The following is a 21,462-nucleotide window of genomic DNA, read 5'->3' on the forward strand; positions in this document are numbered from 1 at the left end:
CCCAGTCCCACCCTGCCAGGTGTGACATCCTTGTCCCAGCTGGGAGCTCCAGTTCCAGAGCTGCTGCTGCTGCTGCATTCCCAGTCTGAGCTGCTATTCCCAGTCTGGGCTGCCATTCCCAGTCTGAGCTGCCATTCCCAGTCTGGGCTGCCATTCCCAGTCTGAGCTGCCATTCCAGTCTGAGCTGCCATTCCCAGTCTGAGCTGCCATTCCCAGTCTGGGCTGCCATTCCCAGTCTGAGCTGCCTTTCCCAGTCTGAACTGCCATTCCCAGTCTGGGCTGCCATTCCCAGTCTGAGCTGCCTTTCCCAGTCTGAACTGCCATTCCCAGTCTGAGCTGCCATTCCCAGTCTGAGCTGCCATTCCCAGTCTGGGCTGCCATTCCCAGTCTGAGCTGCCTTTCCCAGTCTGAACTGCCATTCCCAGTCTGAGCTGCTATTCCCAGTCTGAGCTGCCATTCCCAGTCTGGGCTGCCATTCCCAGTTTGGGCTGCCATTCCCAGTCTGAGCTGCCATTCCCAGTTTGGGCTGCCATTCCCAGTCTGAGCTGCCATTCCCAGTCTGAGCTGCCATTCCCAGTCCTGAGCTGCCATTCCCAGTCTGGGCTGCCATTCCCAGTCTGAGCTGCCATTCCCAGTTTGGGCTGCCATTCCCAGTCTGAGCTGCCATTCCCAGTCTGGGCTGCCATTCCCAGTCTGAGCTGCCATTCCCAGTTTGGGCTGTCATTCCCAGTCTGAGCTGCCATTCCCAGTTCTGAGCTGCCATTCCCAGTCTGGGCTGCCATTCCCAGCTCAGGCATTCCAGAGTTCCTGCAGCTCTGGGATGGCAGAGACTTCCCTGTCACCAGCTTTGGTGAACCACATTCCAGGCAATGGGAATTCAGGAATTCTCTTTAGTTTGGCTGAGATTTTTAATTCTCCCCCTCGCCGTTTCCAGCGGGACACGGATCCAGGTGACAAGCAGCAGAGCCCCCAGCTCCACACGGATCCCCTGCAGCCTGCTCGAGGTCCTGGCGAGCCCAGCACAAAGCCTGGACCAGACCCTTCATTACCACACGGCTGGAAAGCCGAGTGGAAAAAGTGTTCTCGTAAATCCTGTCAGGAAAAACAACCCGAGAGCAGAGAATTCCAGTGAAACCCTCGGGGGCCGTGAGGAGTTCACAGCACAGGATCACCGTGTGCCTTGGCTCCTTCCCGGGGCTCTTCAGAGAGCGCCTGCCCCGAGGCCTGGAGTGCCAGGGATTTGTCACTGTCCCCTGGGGTGGCACCTGCCCTCATCCACGGGCTGCTGGAATTCTGCCCCCGGGCATCGGGACACCAGGGCTCAGCACCTACAGCCGGAATTCCAGCCTGGGGGTTCATCAGGAAAACTCCACCAGGAACTCAGCAGGGAGCGAGCCTGGAATTGTTCCTTCAGGTTTTTCTCCAGGATTTACTGGCTGGGCTCGTGTCTGCAGCACGGAACTGCAGCTCCTCCATGGAAACAGGGCGGGAATTCAGGGGCTGCTCCTGACAGGACACTGCAGCTGAGCAGGGAATGCTCCTCTGCAGCTCCTGCTCTCCTGAGCTGCTAGCAGAGCTCCCCAATTCTGAGCTGATAACAGAATTCCCAATTTCCTGAGCTGGTAACAGAATTCCCAGTTTCCTGAGCTCATAACAGAGCTCCCCAATTCCCTGAGCTGATAACAGAATTCCCAATTTCCTGAGCTGATAACAGAGCTCCCCAATTCCCTGAGCTGGTAACAGAATTCCCAATTTCCTGGGCTGGTGAGAGCTCCCCAGTTCAATTCCCTGTGCCGGTAACAGTCCCCCAGTTCCCAGCCCAGTGGTGGAATTCCAGTGGCAGTTTGAACACGGGAATGCTCAGCTGTGTCTGACTTCTCCAGCAACTGGACAGTAAATCCTTGGAGCACAGAACTCCACTCCTACTCACCCCTGAGGCCTGTTAGTTAAATGCAACTTTAAAATGATTTTTTTATATATTTGGCTTTAAATTCTTGAACAAAACTGCCTCAGCTGTAAAAAGAAGAGGGTCTTACCTGTCCCTGAGCTCCTGTGTGCTTTACTGGGAACCTTCACTGCACAAACCTCAGGATGCTGCTGTGTCCCCACCACCTGTCACAGCAACACCCCAAACTGCCAATCCGTCTCCTGGAATACATTCCTCCAACAGTCTGATTTGCTCACGAGCCTCAGTTTTCAAATCAAAGTTTATTAAAATGTCAAAAACAGACTTTACAGTTCCACATGGAAAGGGGAGGGCGTACATGGGACAGGCCTCGAGTAACAAACGCAGTAAAGGCTGCAGGGGAAAGCAGGAGGTGGCACAGCTGGGCAGGGGTGGAGAGCCAGGGCCCGTTCTGGAGGGGCAGAAGGTGACCCAGCCCACTCTGGAGGGGACAGAAGGTGACCCAGCCCATTCTGGAGGAACAGGTTTTGGTTTTTAAAGCCCCATCAAGCCCCTCTCACAAGCTCACAGAGTCCCTCTGGGAGCCCAACTTGGTGCAGCAGCAGCACCGGGGCTCCCGAGGGCTCAGGGGACTTTGTGCTCAGCTCTGTTCTCTCATCACAAATTCCTCATTTCCAGCAATCCTCAGCAAGGAGCAGATGGAAGATTTAATGCTCTGGGTCCTTAATTGCCCCTTCTGCTAAAAATTAAATATTGGATTGATCGGAATATTTGAGAAAGACACATCAAGACCAAAGCAGGTACACAGTAAAAAACATTGAATTTCTCAACCACACCACTGGAGAGGGCCTGGTTCTCATCCCAGCTTAGCACAGCCAGGAAATTCCATCCTCCTGCCTCCAGTACCTCAGAGAACTCCTGGATGCTGTGAGATGTGGCTCAGCTCCTTCCCTGGCCTGGGTCCTTCCTGCTTTTCCAGTCAGGGAGCAGCTCAAGGCACAGATGTCACCATTGCTGCCTGAGGCGAGTCCTGAACATCCTTCACCCTGCGGGGTTCAACTGCCCTGATCCAAGGGGGAGCAAACTGTGAGTAACTCAGGGGCTCCCTCAGCCTTTTCCTGGGGCACAGGGGCAGCCAGAGCTCCAGGGAAATGCCTTCTGATGGGATTTCTCCATCTCTGTGCATATGCACACTGATTGCTGGAGATTAAATCAAATGGACAGCGCTGGATTACTCCTAAGACAAGCTTAACACAAAATACAACCTGCAATTCAATACATTAACAATAAACAGATCACAGAGCCTGTAAAAGCACAGAGCCCTGGGTGTCCTCTGCCACACCAAAGGTCCTGCTACTGACTCTGGAGGAACAGAAATGGGTGAAATCCTGGTGAAACCAGCCCAGCCTGTCATGGAATGAGAGGATATTCCAGCCTGGAGTTGCAGTGGCTGCTCCCATCCCTTTGAGCTCCACACCAAAGCTGCTTTAATCAAGTTCTAGGAGAAATCAAACAAAGCCTCCCATGCCCTGAGGGCCCTCCAGCAATCCCAGCCCAGTCCCTGCTCCCTGCCCTCGGTGGCCACAGGACCAGGAATTCATTTCCACCTGCAGCCACTGGGACCATCCCTGGGCTCACCCCCAGCCCCTGCCCAGGGCCAGGACTCTGCTGAGCTCCCCAAGGTGACTCCAGAACCTCCAGGGCTTCTCTGAACCAGGGAGCAGCAAACAAAGGGCAGAGAGGAAATTAATGCCGGAGTGGAGATAATCTCCCCTTTATCTCACTGCACCGCTGGGCCAGCTCACATTTTCCACTGCAAGTCATTTGACTTAAGGGATGATGAGGAGAGATTAACCCAAGTTTTTATGCATCATCTGAATCCTGGGTTTCAAAAGGCTTCAATTAATAATGGTCAGCAATTAATTATCCTTTGGCAAAGAGCTGTAGCTCTGATTCCCAGTGGAAATCCAGGTTGGCTGAGGAGGTGACTCTGTGTGCAAATTTCATATAAAAGTTGGGATTTATTCCCACTCGTGGCCTCTGGATCAGACTGGGCTCCTGCTCACACCATCACCTCTAATCCTGCCTCTGGAAGTTCAGGTGTCATTCCTGTGGGTAATGCAGCAGGCACCAGAGTCCAATTTCCTCTGTGATTATAAAGGACAACAAAAACATTTGTCACCAAAACAAGCAAATAAGACACTCATGGAGAAAACCTGAGGCCATTTTACAGAGCAGATTTTTTCCCCTCTCACTTTAAACTGTCAAAAGTCAAATATTTCTACAAAATTCAGGATAAACTTTTCTTTGCAGCTACGCTAGAAACCTGTGTCTGAACCAAAGCTGAACCAATTCATGGTGACAACAAACCTTCTTTGTAAATAGCCCCAAAAATCCGATTTTATACAGATCTCTTCTTACCCCAGTCTGCAGAGGTGTCACTCAGATCAGACACGTAAAATTTAACAAATTAAAAACCCTACAAGGCTCCAGTGCTGCTTCTGCTGAGCTGCAGAACAGCTCCAGTCCAGACCCAGCCAGAGGATATTCCACAGTCCACCAGGAGCACATCCAGCACTGAGAGTCTTCCTCAGCATTTACATTTCAGATGTTTCAACACGGGAATTCCTTGTTTCTGGAAGGAAACTCCCCAAGCCATCCCTTCACGTGCACTTCAAGCAGCAGCAGTGGCCTCTGGGATCTGTTCTGGTGGCATCTGGTGCCCTCAGCTCCAGGAGTGCTGGGGTTTGGCAAACCAGGAGAGGCTGGCACAGCAACGAGCAGTTGGAAAAGGAGGTGCATGGAAATTCCTGGTGGGTGTTTGAGCCAATCAGTTCCCCCAGTGGATCAGGAATAAAGCTTTGCCAAAACCATCCTCAAGTCCATCCCAGTCAGGCCTTCCCACGGCCACATCCAGCTTGTTTGTCTTTCAGAGATTAAAAAAAAAGAAACAAGGAAAAAAAAAAAAAAAAAAAAAAAAAAAAGATTTCCATAGGAAACTGATTATCACTTTCTCCCCTCCCCCTCTAATATTTTGGCACAAATGCATAAGATATTCACTGCAGATATAAAGAAACAGATAATTGGACAGCACTGACAAAGTTATGAGACTTATTTGGCAAATGTGAACCATAAAAACAAGTGCTAAGGGGTTTTTTTTTTCCAGTTGTGGAAGTTGTTTGCCACGACAGTTGCTGCAGGGATAAAAAATATTCAACAGTCTGGAGCATGTATGTTTAAAATGAACATTTTATAATACAAGTAAATACACACTCTCCTGATTTCTCCAGGCAAAAACACATCTTAGAGCATTTTCATCAGCTGGAACAAGTTTCACACAGAGGGCTGGTTGTGTCTGAGTTGTGCTGGCTGCTGCACTGACAGCCCAGGATCCCCCTCCAGGGCTGCTCCAGCCAGGCCTGGACATTCCACCTGGACACGAGAGGGAAAACACAGGCCAGGCCTGCTGCAGTTCATGCACACACTGCAGAGAACAGCCTGGAACTGCTCCAGGCAGAGCTCCCCACGGGACAATTGTCCCTCTGCGAGCAGCTCCAGTCAAAAATCGCTGCAGCAACACCCCAGAGAGCCTCCAGCTGGGCCTTTGCTCCATGTGAATCCAGGCTGATCCATGAGGGAATCATCATCCCTCGGGCACCAGGCAAGGCTGCAAGTCCAGTGTGGGGCAATTCCTTCCTTTTCAGACCATTCCTGGGGGAATTGGTTCTCTTGGGTGTTTGCAATGCCTCCTTCCCCCTGCTGCTGCAGTGCCGGTGTGGATCAGGTGGGTGGTGAAGGAATGCACGAGCCACCCCAGGGTGCCAGGGGCTCTGGTGTTCCCATCCTGGAATCCCACAGGCTCTGGTGTTCCTGGGGAGCTGCAGGAGCCTGGAGTTGTGTGAGGGAAGGGAAAGTTTCCTTGGAGCTGGGATGGCTCCTGTGTGCTCACACAGCCCGGGGTGAGGTGAGCACTGCCCGCTCTCCACTGAAACAACATCCAGCTCTTCCTCCTCCTCAACTCCAGCTCCAAATTCCAACTGCAGCGGCCCCGGAGCGTCCCGACCAAAGTGCCGACAGTTTCAGTGGAAGTGGCTTAAATGGAGATTTAAAAACAACAACAGAACAAAGAAAACCCACTTCTTTTTGTTTGTTTTTGAAGCAGATTTTTTTTCCTCATCGCTTGAGTAACTGGGGAGTTGTTTACTATGCCTTTCTAAGGGTTTTGCAGAGTCTGTGCTGCCCCCACGGGCCCCCAGGAGGAGTTTCCTTAGGAGACGCTGGAGCAGCGGATGCTGGGGGAGCCCATCTGGGTGAGGACCTTGTCCAGCCACTGCAAGGGGCCGTTGAGGTGCAGCTCGATCCAGCAGGGAGTGCTGGTCACAGTCTGCCTCCTGCCAGGGGGAGAGAGAGCACACAACACCACTGTGACCCACAGAACTGACCAATGGAAGAGTTGCCCAGCTCCTGAGCCTTCCTCCCTGCTCACACAACCCTCCTGCACAAAGGAATGTCTCTCCTCTGCAACAGCCTCTGGCCTGCGCTGCTGATTTCTTTTAAAAACCCACCTTGTCCCTTCCTATTTGTTATGATCCCACAGGAGCAACTTGCTATTTACTGCTCAGGTTCCTGGGAACAGGCAGCTGGTTCCCTGAAGGGAAAGGAAGGTGCTGATCTAAGCAAAATCCATTTTTCCTCTTTCCTAGTTAGACAGCAAGGTCCGTGTTCACCAAATACATTTCCCTATGCACAAGACAAGGATATTCACTTTCTGTTGTACCCTTGAGTTTTAGGAGAAGTGGAAATGCTGGGAAGAGCTCACCCCAAGCCCTCCAGACTGCTCCCTGCATCCACAGGCCCTGCTGGGCCAGAGCTCACCTGCTCTGACCTTCCCCTGTACAAACCCCTGTTCCCCTCCTCTGCCCCTGAGCCCAGAGCCCACGGCTATCTCCAGACGGCAAAGCACAGAGAGATGGGCAGGAAATAAAGGAAAGGGACACTAAGACATGGAGCCAGGGGCTCTCCCTCCTCTGCTGAGGCATGGCTGAGGTCCTGTTCCAGGCAGGGACAGCTGCTGTGGAGGAGGGAGATTACAAAGGCAGGAGAAACAGCCTGGAAACAGCCTTGCTTTACACCCCCATTTCCCACAGAAGCTGTCCTTGGAATCTGGTGGTGGGAGGGAGAACCTGAAATCTGTGGGACCCAGGGACAAACCAGGGGTGAAAAGGGGACCGTGTGCTCGGGGGGCTGCCCTGAGCTCCCACCACCATCCCTGCCCCTCTCCATCACAGGCTGCTCACGGAACTGGCTTCTCCCCCTTCCCTGCAGCAAATCCCTGGCGCAGAGGAGCACTGAACATCCCCACCCAGACTGCCCAAGCTGAGGCAGGAATCAGGGAACCGAGTGCTCTGGCTGCTCCCACAGGAACATCTCCATCTCTGACTGAGGTGGAGGAGTCTGTGGCAAGGCAGGGCAGGATGGGGAGGGCAGCTCTGGTGTGGGTGCAGCTCTCGGTGCCTCCGGAGCCCCGCGGGGTCCCTGACTTTCCGTAAGTCACGCTCGTCTGGAGCTCATTAGGGCCTGGCTGGGAGCCAGCCCTGAGCTGCTCTGGCCCCAGCTCAGGACGATTTCAAAACAAAATGGACTCCAAACATCTGGAGAAATGAAGAAAGGGGCAGAGCAACGTGCAGGGCCCGGGCTCCAGCTGATCCTGAGGCATCTCCCCTCCCGCTGAGCCCCTCAATGGCAGCGACCCCACGGAGCTGCGAGTGAGGCCACGGCTTTAAACAGTCAAATATTTCCACACCACTCTGGGCTTAAATCCTCACCAGCTTTCCCTCTCAGAAAACAACACCCATTTTCCACTGAATCTCATTTCCCCTGGTTGTACCATCCACCCCTGGTTGCTCTCCCTCGGATGTTTGCTCCAAACTATGGGATACTCTGTTCCCACAGCATCTCCAGTGTCCTTGTGGGGTCAGAGTAACCACATCACCCATCCCACACACCAGACCTCCTGCATCTCCATTTTAGCTTCAGTATTCACTGGGAAAAACACTGATCCTGCTGCTCCCACATTCTCCCACTTGCCCTATGGCAAGCCCCAAGGAAAGGATCAGGAGATTTAACTATAATTTTAACTATAATATTTAACTATCATTTTGCAGAACTCTCACGGTTGTTTCAAACAGAAATTTTTCAAACCAATCTGCTTTTATTTTAATTCCATTTAGTCCCTGCTAAAAGGAGCATTAAATCCAACCCATGGGAAGCACTCACTCTCACACTGCACTTCCACAAGGGATGGACAGATAGGACACAGAGAATTAAGGAAGGAATTCCTGGGAGGGTGGTGAGGCCCTGGCACAAGGTGCCCAGAGGAGCTGTGGCTGCCCCTGGACCCCTGGAAGTGAACAAGGCAGAGGTGGCACCAGATAAGCTTTAACCCAAACCATTTCAGGATTCTATAATCCTGTCTTGATAGAAGTGCAGTCTTAATACACTCAAACTATCCAATAAACATCCAGTTTTAAGGAATAAATGTTCTATTTCCTACATGGACCATGTGGATTTATCTGCACGCTCCAGGTAAAGCTTTTGGTTTCTTCCACATGTGGCCTCCCAGGTGTATCCCACAAAGAGAGCAGACCAACCCCTTCCCCAAGAGATTGGGAACAATCCATCCTTGTTCCTGGGCTGACTCCCCTTTTCCAAACAGCACCAACAGCTCTGCAGTGTTCTCCCAGCTAGGAGCAGGGGGAGCAGAACCTGGGGTGATCCCTGATCCCTTCCCAAGAGTCACAATCCATCTGTGTTCCTGAACAGACACTGGGCTGACTCCCCTTTCCCAAACAGCACCGACAGCTCTGCAGGGCTGTCCCAGTGGGAGCAGGAGCTGAGTGATCCCCAGGGTGATCCCCAGAGCCCAGGGTGATCCCCAAGCCTTTCCCAAGTTTCACAACCCATCCATGTTCCTGGGCTGACTCCCCTTTTCCAAACAGCTGTGAGGGCTGTCCCAGTGGGAGCAGGAGCAGAGTGCAGGGTGATCCCCAACCCCTTCCCAAGAGCCATAACCCATCCATGTTCCTGGGCTGACTCCCCTTTTCCCAAGAGCCCTGCAGGGCTGTCCCAGTGGGAGCAGGAGCAGAGTGCAGGGTGACCCCCAACCCCTTCCCAAGTTTCACAACCCATTTCATGTTCCTGGGCTGACTCCCCTTTTCCCAAGAGCCCTGCAGGGCTGTCCCAGTGGGAGCAGGAGCAGAACCCGGGGTGATCCCCAGCCCCTTCCCAGGAGCCACAGCCCATATCCGTGCTCCTGGGCTGACTCCCCTTTTCCCAAGAGCCCTGCAGGGCTGTCCCAGCTGGGAGCAGGAGCAGAACCCGGGGTGATCCCCAGCCCCTTCCCAGGAGCCACAGCCCATATCCGTGCTCCTGGGCTGACTCCTCTTTTCCCAAGAGCCCTGCAGGGCTGTCCCAGTGGGAGCAGGGGCAGAGCCCAGGGTGATCCCTAAGCCTTTCCCAAGTTTCACAACCCATTTCATGTTCCTGGGCTGACTCCCCTTTTCCCAGGAGCCCTGCAGGGCTGTCAGAGTGAGAGCAGGAGCAGAACCCGGGGTGATCCCCAGCCCCTTCCCAAGAGCCACAGCCCATATCCGTGCTCCTGGGCTGACTCCCCTTTTCCCAGGAGCCCTGCAGGGCTGTCCCAGTGGGAGCAGGGCTGGCAGGAGCAGAGGCCCACCTGTACTCGGCGCCCCAGCCCTTGACGAAGCTCATGCGGATGGTGCACATGCGGGTCAGCTGGTACACGGCCTCGAAGCCCTGGTTCACCGACTGCGCCAGCAGGGCAGCAAACTCCTGGTTGTTAAAAATCTTCAGGTTACAGCCTGGGGGAAAGGACACGGCAAGGACAAGGCGTTGGCTTGATGGGATTGAGGATTCGGGGGGCTTTCAGGCTGCTTCCCCGTGTCCTCAGAGCCCAGAGACAGGAACTGAGGCTGACACATTTTCACAGCAAGAAGGAAAAGGAGAGAATTCCCAACGCTGGAGCCCTCCAGCAGATTGTGACTGGAGAGACCAGGCTTGGGATCCTCCCGTGGAACCTTCTCCCTCCTGGACACTATTTCCTTTCCTGTTGTAATTTAAAGCCTGAACACTGAACAGCAGAGATCCCTGCAGGGCCCGGAGGGGAGGAATGCACAGGCTAAAACAGGAGCTCCCTGGGTTGACACAGAGTCTGTCACAGAAGGGGGAAGTTCTGAAGTGAAACCACTCAAGACACACCAGGGAGCAGCTCTGAGGGTTAAAGAGGCTGCCAGGGCTGGTGGCAGGGCAGCTCCTGCTAAAATCCTCTCTCCAGTTTCACTCTCACTGGCCAAACACTTTCCTTTTATAAAACTGAAGTCTTTCCCGGGATGTTTAGCCCCAGCTAAACAACTGAGAACAACTTATTCGACTGTTCTTAGGGGAGAAAGGTGAAATATCATAACATCCTTCATAGTTTACATAAACAAATAAATGTCCCACTCCTTTAAAAACTGTCACTACGTTTGCTTTCTCCCAGATAACCATAAACAAGTTAAACTCTGAAACCAGGCACTCAGCTAAGGCTCATTTGGGATTACACATGGGCCAAGGCTGAAAAAACAACATTTGGAGTGGGATGAACTGTGTTTTGCTAAAAATCACTTGTGGGCCTCCTCTCCTGGGCTGGACTCAGCTGGTGTGGAGCAAAGGGTGACCACAGCAGCTGCAGGGAGCACTGCCCACTCTGGGCACCAGGGAAGAGCCCAGGGGCTGCAGCCTCAGGAGGCTGAAGGGTGAAGGTGTCAGGGCTCAGGGAAGGGGGGAAAAACTCCAGGAGGATCCCAGTGCTGGATCCCAGCCCTCAGGAGCACTTGGGAACAGGTCTCTCCACGGGGAGGAGTGGGAATGACTCGGTCTTGTCAACAAGGCAATGAAGAAACTGCTTCAAACCCAGCAAAGATTTGAAGAAGAGGCGGCCAAAGACTGTGGCAAAAGTGGGGAGAGCTGGCATCCAAACACTGAGCCTGAGCTGGGTCCCGAGCAGAAATGTGGGCTTTTCATGTCTGCAGATGTTGGCTCCAGCCAGGGTGGACTCCTGTGATGTGGTGGAGAATTAAGTCATAATTTGCAGCACTGGCAGCTGCATCTGAGAAAGGAAACCCATTAGGATGGGCCAGAGCTTGGAGCATATGGATGTCCTCTCAAAAGAAAAGAATTCAAATATTTCTAAACAAAGAAGTTCTGTTTTTAAATATATACAGGCTTTTAAGTGTAGAAAGTCAGCTTGTGTAAGCTTAGCTAAATTCCATTTCAAACAGCATCTCCTCTCTTACCAGCTTTTTGCATTTATCTAACAAAAAAGCGCCTTTTCTTCCCAAATAGATGAAATAAATTATCTTGTAATCTTTCAGCAGAAACCTTAGACTGAACAACAAGGTGTCTGCAAATATGATTCCTTTAGAACAAACTAATTCACAGAGAGGAGGGAGGGGATTTTATTAGAGCTCTGAAAAAAGGAACCATTTAAATCTCTTATGGGTGAATCTAAATGAAGAGAAACTTCTTACCATTACTTAGAAGCACAAAGAAAATTACCAACGTGTCTATGAGCTAATTACAATACAACAATGATAAAACACCGAAGGAATAAGTGGCAGGTTCTGCTCTAAGCTGTGCTTAGATTCTGTCCTGTTGGATGAATGAAGTGTGACTACTGGAGCCTCCACAGCAGCTTCCTTCAGCAGCAGCTCCATCCCTTAAGCTATAAAAATGCCCTGCTGGAATCACCAAGTGGCTTCTAAAAAAGTAAAACAGATTTCCCAGAGATTTTGTGGGTTCCCCCACCTCTGTAAGCGCTCCAGGCCAGGCTGGATGGGAAACAGCACAGGCAGAGGATGCTCCAACCAAACCAATTCTATCATTTTCCAGCAGCCTGCAGATGCCCAAAGCCGTGCCCACAGTGCCAGGGAGCAGAGCTGTCCCCCAGGTGCTGTCCCCACAGGTATTGTCCCCCAGGTGCTGTCCCTGCAGGTATTGTCCCCTCAGGTGCTGTCCTCCCCAGGTGCAATCCCCACTGTGTCCCCAGGTGCTGTCCCTCAGTCACTGTCCCCCCAGCCACTGCCCCTAGTCACTGTCCCCGCAGGTATTATCCCTTCAGGTGCTGTCCCCCAGTCACTGTTCCTCAGTCACAGTCCACCCAGTCACTGTCCCCAGTCGCTGTCCCCCCAGTCGCTGTCCCTCAGTCACAGTCCCCCCAGTGCTATCCCCAGGCACTGTCCCCAGTCACTGTCCCCTCAGGTGCTGTCCCCCAGTCACTGTCCCCCCAGTCACTGTCCCCCCAGTGCTATCCCCAGGCACTGTCCCACCAGTCACTGTCCCTCAGCCACTGTCCCCAGTCGCTGTCCCCAGTCACTGTCCCCAGTCACTGTCCCCAGTCACTGTCCCTCAGTCACTGTCCCCCAGTCGCTGTCCCCCAGTCGCTGTCCCCAGTCGCTGTCCCCAGTCGCTGTCCCCAGTCGCTGTCCCCAGTCACAGTCCCCCCAGTCGCTGTCCCCAGTCGCTGTCCCCCCAGTCACTGTCCCCAGTCACTGTCCCCAGTCACTGTCCCCCCAGTGCTATCCCCAGTCACTATCCCCCAGTCGCTGTCCCCAGTCGCTGTCCCCTTACCTGGCGGGATCTTGCAGACGGTGGCCGGGTGCCAGCCGTAGCGCTGGTTGCAGTTCGGGGACTGCACGAAGATGGCGCTGTCGCTGAGGCACTCGGCGAACACCTCCCCGCCGATGTAATACAGCCTGACGCCGCGGCCTGCCACAGAGCGGGGGTCAGCGGGGACAGAGGCCGGACACACCGCCGGGGACGGCAGGGTTCCTCAGGGGACAGAACTGACCCGGGACGGGAGGGTTCCCTCAGGGGACAGAACTGACCCCGGGACGGGATGGTTCCCTCAGGGGACAGAACTGACCCCGGGGACGGGATGGTTCCTCAGGGGACAGAACTGACCCGGGACGGGATGGTTCCTCAAGGGACAGAACTGACCCCGGGACGGGAGGGTTCCTCAGGGAGAACTGACCCCGGGGACAGGATGGTTCCTCAGGGGACAGAACTGACCCGGGACGGGATGGTTCCTCAGGGAGAACTGACCCGGGACGGGATGGTTCCTTATGGAGAACTGACCCGGGACAGGATGGTTCCCTCAAGGGTAAATACACCAGGAAATACTGCCCCAGGGACTGGGATAACTCCCTCAAGGGTAAAAACACCAGGAAATACTGCCTCAGGGACTGGGATAACTCCCTCAAGGGTAAAAACACCAGGAAAAACTGCCCCAGGGACTGGGATAGGTCCCTCGGAGGGGGACATACTGATCCCAAGGTTGAGATAACTCCCTCAAGGGTAAAAACAGCAGGAAACACTGCCCCAGGAGCTGGGACAGTTCCCTCAGCCAGCTCCAAAGCAGCACTGATGGAAAGTGTCCCACACACACAGTAAACTGCTCCATGGGCCAGCTGAGCTGAGCTGAGCTGAGCTGAAAGGCAGGAGCACCAACTCCAGCTGGAATTGTAACTCCAGCTGGAATTGTACCTCCAGCCCCAGCCAGGTCCCTCCAAACCTGCTCCCTCCAGACACACTGCTGTGTCCTGTATGAATGTTCTATCAGTTAACACCTGAAAGTCGTCATTTCTATCACTTAACACGTGAAAACCATCATTTCTCCTGAAAGTCATCCCAGCTGGATGCAACTGTTAGTGGATTTACTCAATGATTCAGAATGGAATTCCACAGCACTTCCAAATCCTTGTCTTTTGCTGGAGATGACTTCGTGTGCAAGGACACATACACTGTCCACAGGAGTTTACAGAAATCATTAAAAAATCTCAGTTAATAAAGGAACAAAGTTGGAGAATTGCTCAAATAAACATTTGCTGTGGTCTCACATTTCTGTTTGAATGTGTTGCTTTCGTCCTTCCACAGAGCAGGATTTAAAATCTGCATTTAAAATCTGATTTCTGAACCTTGGTGGGTTTTGGGGATTGGAGTATAATAATCTTCAAAACAAGTCAAAAAAGATACTCCTGTGCGAGAGGGAGAATTCTCCTATTGCTCGGGAAAGGGGAGCAAAATTAGGACAAAAATCAGGTACATTTTTGATAGGAGTCAGCAGAAAACAGTAAAGAACAAGCAATTTACTTTCAGCAAAATTGCAGAAATTTGGGACGTTCTACTTAGCACAATTTTCACTGAAAACAAATTGGCTGGGACCTTGCAGGAAGAGTGGAAATTGAGATGACAATCAAGGAGCTCAGTTTCCATTTATAAAAGGTCACTCAGAAAATTAAGCAGTGCAGGAGGGAAAAGGAACACACAAAATTATCCCTGACATCCCTCCAGATACAGAGTGCGTGAAACGGTTTAAATTCTATGACACGCAGCAATTTTAGAGTTCCTTGGTGCATTTTTGTATTAGGATTGTGTGAAAAAAACACAATTAGTGTTGTTGTGTGGGCCATCAGCCTGCTGGAACCCAGATATTCCCCACCCAGGGTTCTAAACCTAGTAATTGAGAGAGAGGGTTTTGTGGAGGGGTTTTTGTGGAGGGGTTTTGTGGAGGGGTTTTTGTGGAAGGGTTTTTGTGGAGAGGTGTTTGTGAAGGGGTGTTTGTGGAGGGGTTTCTGTGGAAGGGTTTTGTGGAAGGGTTTTGTGGAAGGGTTTTGTGGAAGGGTTTTTGTGGAAGGGTTTTTGTGGAAGGGTTTTTGTGGAAGGGTTTTTGTGGAAGGGTTTCTGTGGAGGGGTGTTTGTACAGGGGTGTTTGTGGAAGGGTGTTTGTGGAAGGGTGTTTGTGGAAGGTTTTTGCGGAGGGGTTTCTGTGGAGGGGTTTCTGTGGAGGGGTTTCTGTGGAGGGGTTTCTGTGGAAGGTTTTTGTGGAGGGGTTTTTGTGGAAGGGTTTTTGTGGAAGGGTTTTTGTGGAGGGGTTTTTGTGGAGCGGTGTTTGTAGAGGGGTGTTTGTGGAGGGGTTTTTGTGGAGGGGTTTTTGTGGAGGGGTGTTTGTACAGGGGTGTTTGTGGAAGGGTCTTGTGGAGGGGTTTTGTGAAGGGGTTTCTATGGAGGGGTGTTTGTAGAGGGGTTTTTGTGGAGGGGTTTTTGTGGAGGGGTTTCTGTGGAGGGGTGTTTGTGGAGGGATGTTTGTGGAAGGGTGTTTGTGGAAGGGTTTTGTGGAGGGGTTTTGTGGAGGGGTTTTGTGGAGGGGTTTTGTGGGGTCCCCCATTCCCGAGGAGGCAGCAGAATTACCGATGTGCCGCCTGGTGAGCTCCACGGCGGCGTTCCTGTTGACGTTGGACAGCAAACCCAGGCAGAACCGCTCCGAGTTGGAGGGGTCAGTGAAGCCATCCACGGTCATGGAGGGCTGTGAGGCGTGGAAAGTCTCTCCCACCCTCTGGTTGAGCTCGTAGTAGGATATGGAGCACCAGAAGGCCGGCTCGCAGTAGGTCACGGGCTGCAGATCTGCACCAAACAAAAGCCAAGTCAGCCACAGCAAAGGGAAAGGGGGATGGAAAAAAAAAAAAAAACAAACCAAAACCCAGCTGGTTTGGAATATTGTTCTGCTTCATTCCTCAGGCTCACTTCGACCAAAGTTTCATTTTAATGGACCACAGCAAGGAGGTGACATCACCCCTGGAGCTTCTGGCACGTGGAGCAATCACAAATAGTCAAAGGCATTACTCACTTAGCAAGTGGGGTGTCACTGAGCAGCCTCACACTTGGGGGAAATGAAATAAACAAACTCAGCTTTACTGTGAAATGTGGGATCACTCTCAGCTAGCCAGTTCCTCAAAAAGACAAAGAAAAGGAAGAAAGAAAGAACAAAGAAAAGAAAAAGAACAAAGCACAAACCTGCTGTCGATAGCACAGGTGTGCTGCACCCTAAATGTGTGCACTTCCAACCAGTAAATGCAACTTTCCTTCTTACTGACCCTGCTGTGACCTCTCTGGCACTGGTAAAACCAGCAGAGTCTGAAATAATGCCCCAAACTGCCTTTAACACTGGCATCAAAGTGATGCAAAAACTTTCTCTCAGAGCACAGGGTCTCAAACCATCAGAGGAAAAATCCATCCTGCCAGCAGGTGAAGGCTCAGCTCTTCCCCTGGGCTCCTGGTTTTGCCTCGTGGATCAAGGCCCAGGGGCTGAAGGTGAGGAGCAGAGGCAGCCTCAGGAAGGCAGGGTGGGCACTCCAACAGCACTGAAGGATTTCACTGCTCCACTGAAGCTGAGGAGACTCCAGCAGAGCAAGGCTCGAGCCAAATTTCCTGCAAGTGCAGCACAAGGAGGTGCCCAGCCCTGCTGAGAGCCAAGCTGAGCAGGGGACGTGCAAAGCAGACCCAGCCAGTTCCCAAGTGCTGTTCCCCACATCCAATGCAAGAGAATTCCCTCCAGCCCTCCCCCCAGTTTATCACTTCATCCTCGTTCAAATGGTGCTTAAAGACAGAACAGAAGAGCTCCCATCTGGCCAAGGAGTTAACATCAAGCAGCAAAACCCAGCTTTTTCCATAGGCTTTCCCATCTGCTGCTCCTGCAGGGCTTAGGAGAATGTGGGGCTTATAAAATCAACTCAAAAAAAAAAAAAAAAAATCCCCAAGACAGGTTTTTATCATGCCAGCCTCCTCTCACACTGACCAGGGTCTCTGCAGAGGTCTGGGAGTCTTTTCTCATCTGTACCTGTTACTCCATAACCTTCAGGCACAGGTTGGAGTAGCCAAAAGATACATTGGCTTCCTCTCCACTGCTGGAAGAGTTCCCAAAGTAGCCAATAATCAGGAAAATCACTTTGGTTTCTGCTTTGTTACAAACTTTGGTTCCTGACAGCAAATAAGGAATTGAATAGAAGTGCATCTGGGGAACTCTGTAATCCTTAGCAGGCTTCAAAATCCATGAAATTTGGAGCTCATACCCACTCCCAGCTTCTTTTACCTACCACTTCCTCATGTTTTAATCTTACAGCTTAAAGCAAGCCCCTCTCTTGATAGAAACATTATTTCACAAATCCAGGAGTGGCACAAGTTTACTGTCCCTGCCTTTTTCTCCTGCATGGCACATTTGGTTTTCCCACTGGAAATTGCCACACCAGGCAAGTTCTTCCAGCAGCTGGGGCCACCTCAGGACTGCTCTGGGCTCCGTGGCCCCAGCACAGTTTGGAGAGAGGCCCAGCAAACACCAGCTCTGCCCAGAGCCTCCCAAGGTGAGTCCACCCACCAAAGAAAACAGATCAGTTCCACATGACTGGGCTCTTACTCCACAGCAAGTGCTTTTCTAATCAAAAGGCTGCTCAGCTCCAGAAAAATCAACTTGTGTTGATCCTTAAGTAATATCCTCAGGCTGGTGCTATTCAAGTTATAAAAACACTGAAACCTCTCCATGGTTTTGTGGTCCTTTCCTTCAGAAACCGCCTCCACCTGGTTGGGGCTCAAGGGAACTGTGGATTCCTCACTGCAGGATGTACAGAAATTTTATTTCTGCCTTATCTGCAGCTTGAGGAAAGACAGAAACCAACAAATCCCGGTTTGAGGGAAAGTCTGTCTCTAAAAACTGCAACCAAGTTTTTAATGATGCTGCTTTCTCCCGTGATTTGTAGTTTTAAACTTCAGCTTAAGCTGCTGTGGGATGGGCAAGTTCCCTCTTGTGTTAGAGCTGTCCTAAATATTCATTTTCAATTTATGGCTTCTGTGTTTGGGGAAAAGGAAGAGAACGCAGCTCTGCTAAAGCCAAAGAACAAAGAACTGCGTGAGGGTACACAACCAATGGAACAGGATACATGAAACCCAGGCAAATCCTGCCTGAATCATCCCTGCACAATTTCAGCCTTGACTCAGAAACAGCTTTGCTGTCAGAAGTGTCCCCGGGGTGCTGGGATGGTCCCACTCCTGCATCTTCCCTGCCAGATGAAAGTCCTGGGAAAAATCTGCTGCCTGCTCTGCTCCCCCTCTCCGAGCACAAGGGAAGTTGTTACCCTCGTTTCAGGGAATGTGTTTGATCACAGCCTGGCTCAGAACTCGCTGGGAGACGTTTGCAACTCCCTCTCTGGAAAGGAGGAGATGCTGAGAGGTGAGTGCTTCCCTTCCCTCTGCACCCAGGGAAGGGCTGGCAGTGGGACAGAGGGACAGGGATGTGACAATGTGCTCACTCCTCTGACAGCTCCTGCGTCAAGTCCTTCTGTGGAACAATCCCTGACAATGGATTTCCTGTGCTCCAAGGGTTGGCCCCCTGGAACAACAATGTGTGTGACCACAGGGCTGCTCCTCAGCCAGCCCCAGCTCCCTGACTTCATTCCCAATGCCCACAGAATGCTGGCAACTCTCCTTTCATTTTGTTTTCAGTACTTCCCTCAGTTCGTGTTTCAGCAATAGGGAAGAGATCCTTGGATATCTGTGACTTCCACTTAAAGCTTATGTTTGACAACTGAAAACTTGACAACTGTAATTTGGAACCAAAATTCAAACACTTTCCACTCCAACACACAAACTGAAAGGAGAAAATAAAAAAAAACCCCAAACATCCCAATATGTTACCTTGCTATGCTTTTGTGCCTGGGAATGGAAGGATGAAATTCCCTGAGCTCCTTCCATCCCACGTTTGTGCCTGACATGGAAAACCTGCCCTGCTCCTCGAGGTAACCCTGTGCCTGGTGTCACACTTGGTTTGCCTTGTGCTGCTTTATTGCCTCTGGAACTCCCTGGACTATGGCCATGGGATTTAAGAGCAAAGTTCAGTTTACACAGAGTGAACTGTCTTAAAAGCTTCAGGTAGTTCTTCTGCTCAAATAAACAAAGCAATCCTGGGACGTGGTTTTCTTCCTGGCAAAGCTGGAAATGCTCTGCTCGAGAGCTGAGAAACTCCCTCCTGCACACGCTGCTGTGGGGTTTGGATTTCTGTCCCATTTCCCCCACAAACACACGGAGAAAGCCTCAGGAGACTCCTGCAGAGCAAAGTCCAGCCCTAGACAGCGGAGTTCTGCTTATCCAGGAATTACAGGAGTGCTGCAGGTCACCAGCCACCAACAACAGCTCCAGGTGGAGACCAGAGAGAGCACAGAGGGCTGTGACCAACAGGCTGAAGGTCTGATTTCCCTGGGAGCAGCTCCTTGCTGCAGATAAGACATTTACAACACTCATGTGATGAGAGTTTTGCCCTTGGACACTTTTAAGTGTGGCTCTGCTGCTCTTTCCTTTATTATTTTGTAGCTTCCTCAAAGGCAAAACAATTTACAATGAAATTAAAAGCAACAAGAAGTTCTTCATTTATGGAAGCTCCTGCCTGAGAGCAATAAATACGGTTTGCAAGAATTTAAAGGTGCTTTTAAATGCTGGTAAATTAAAGTGCTTCTCTGCTGTCTGCTCCTCAGACTACAAAGAGATTCCTTGTGCTTTACCAGCTTCACCTGCTCCTCTTTTTTGTCCCCAGACAGCACCTGAGACATCTGATGGGTTAATAGTCAGTGTCCCTGTCAGGGAGGATATGGGGGGTTTGTTTCTAGGATCTCCTTTCTGCCTTATGTTGAGTTTGTTACACGGAATTGGCTTTTTATTTTTAGGTTTAAAAAAAAAAAAAAGGAAAAATTGCAAGAAAAACCTCATCAGCTCCCAGGCAGCACAAGTGGGGAAAATGAAATAAAGATGTCTCAGTCATGCATTCTCTTGTAGGGCTGTAGCAGTTAAAGAAATAAAAGTTTTGTGTCACTATGGCAATATTAAAAAAAAAACGAGGGAGGGAAAAAAAGAAATCCTCTGTTCAACAGCCCTGAGATATCCACAAGTCAGCCAATGACTGACAAATTTTGGAGCAGTGTCAAAGTCCTGCGTGCCAGGATTAAAAGCATATGTAAACTTTATGGCCATGGTTATTCCAGAGTAGTCTCAAGTGGGCTCTGTCTGCTGCCTTAATGAACAGTTGGGGAGCTGATCCTGCAGCCAGGCAGAGCTGGGAGGGATTTTTATGGCAGAGCAATTCCAAACAGGGCAGGAGCTCAGAGTGATCAGAATGAAAAGAGAGGGTGGAATTTCTGAGATAACAGAGGTGCAGAGAGAAGAAGCTCTCATGGTGTCTCAGAGGTTCTGCTGCTCTCCCTTCTCCTCAGGGTTCCCCCGTTTGCTGTCACAGGTGTGGAATGAGTCAGTGCCAGCCGTGGTCTGACACAGTCCTTGGGGCTGGAATGTGCTCCCTGTGCCCAGGATGGAGCTGGGGGAGGGAAAACAACTCCAGATCCCAGAGCAACTTGAGTTTGGGTGAGGAAAAGCAGCTGGTGTGAGGCAGAGCAATCCTCCCCTGCATCTCCCCCAGCCACAAACACCTCTGCTGCTCCAGGAATGTTGTCCATGACCTCTCCATTCACCAGCATTCCTGCACTTTCCCTGCTTATTTGGACTCTCCAACCCCACAGCAACCAACCTCCTCCACTTCTCTCTGCTCAGACCATGCTCAGGCTCACAGAATCACAGAATTCCAGGATGGGTTGGATTAAAAGGGACCTTAAATCCCATCCAGTGCCACCTCCTGTCATGGCCAGGGACAACTTCCACCATCCCAGGGTGGTCCAGCCTGGCCTTGGACACTCCCAGAGATCCAGAGGCAGCCACAGCTTCTCCGGGAATTCCATCCCAGCCCCTCCCCACCCTCCCAGGGAACGATTCCCTGCTCACATCCAATCCAAAGCTGCCCTCTGGCACTTTAGAACCATTGGAATATTGTTAAAAGTGCACAAGCTCGACAGCATCATTCAAATGTCACCCTCTTGACTGTAATTACACCTAGCTCCCAAGATCATGTGCTTACCCAGATTGTTGTGTGCTGGAGACATGGGGTTTGGTGATAAGTTTGGAGAACCTGAAAATCAAGATGGGATAATTATTGCTATGGAATCTGCACCAGGAAAAAACATTCACAGGATCTGCAGTGCTGCCCAGGCTTGTTGGAGGGACAGCCCACTGCTCACTGCAGTCTCCTTTTTGACACTGCAGCTTCTCTGATGTTTATTACTCCTTACAGGAGCTTTCAAATATCAACTCGCTGCCCCTTCACAGGGAATTCACTGAAGTTTAACCCATTAATTTTCCAAACTGAGCAGCACTTGGCTGTTTTACTTTCAGGTATCACCCTGACAAACGCTGGGCATTAAAGAGCTTGGGTGTACATTGCTTAGCAAAATAAAATGAAAACTGTAACACTTCATGTCCTCAATCCTGCTGGGTTTGGGACAATTGGATCAGGTTACACAGATCTGACCCAAAAGCTGCCAGAATTTTATCCTCAATCATGTAAATTTGCCACAAATTCTGGGCCTATATTTTCAATATCTGCACTTGGATGTCCCATGGATGAAGAGAGCTGGTGCAGCCCATTTCTGCTTTTCCTTTCACACTGTTCTGAACTGGTTTCTTTATTTTTTTTTTTCTATAATGAGGGAAGTCCACAACATGTGAACATTAATGTGGGCTATTTGAACATAATATATGGATTAATTGAACATAAATTAGGTATACCCTCATTCCAA

At 51.1% G+C, this 21,462-nt stretch overlaps 1 protein-coding gene across 2 annotated transcripts in view; it reads right to left on the reverse strand.

Moving 5' to 3' along the window:
* Window positions 1–4,332: 4,332 nt before the first annotated feature.
* The window catches only part of SMAD3 (SMAD family member 3), an 80,297-nt gene continuing 63,167 nt past the window's right edge, over window positions 4,333–21,462 (reverse strand). For both annotated transcript variants that reach the window (XM_066328193.1, XM_066328192.1), the window contains exons 5-9: window positions 20,745–20,795; window positions 15,212–15,424; window positions 12,593–12,730; window positions 9,642–9,786; window positions 4,333–6,297 (exon numbers count right to left, since the gene is read on the reverse strand). In XM_066328193.1, coding sequence (XP_066184290.1) covers window positions 6,174–6,297; window positions 9,642–9,786; window positions 12,593–12,730; window positions 15,212–15,424; window positions 20,745–20,795 — 671 coding nt within the window. In that variant the 3' untranslated portion in view covers window positions 4,333–6,173. The remainder of the gene's footprint in view (window positions 6,298–9,641; window positions 9,787–12,592; window positions 12,731–15,211; window positions 15,425–20,744; window positions 20,796–21,462) is intronic.

Source organism: Sylvia atricapilla, chromosome 13 (genome assembly GCF_009819655.1).
Source record: "Sylvia atricapilla isolate bSylAtr1 chromosome 13, bSylAtr1.pri, whole genome shotgun sequence".
NCBI lineage: Eukaryota > Metazoa > Chordata > Aves > Passeriformes > Sylviidae > Sylvia > Sylvia atricapilla.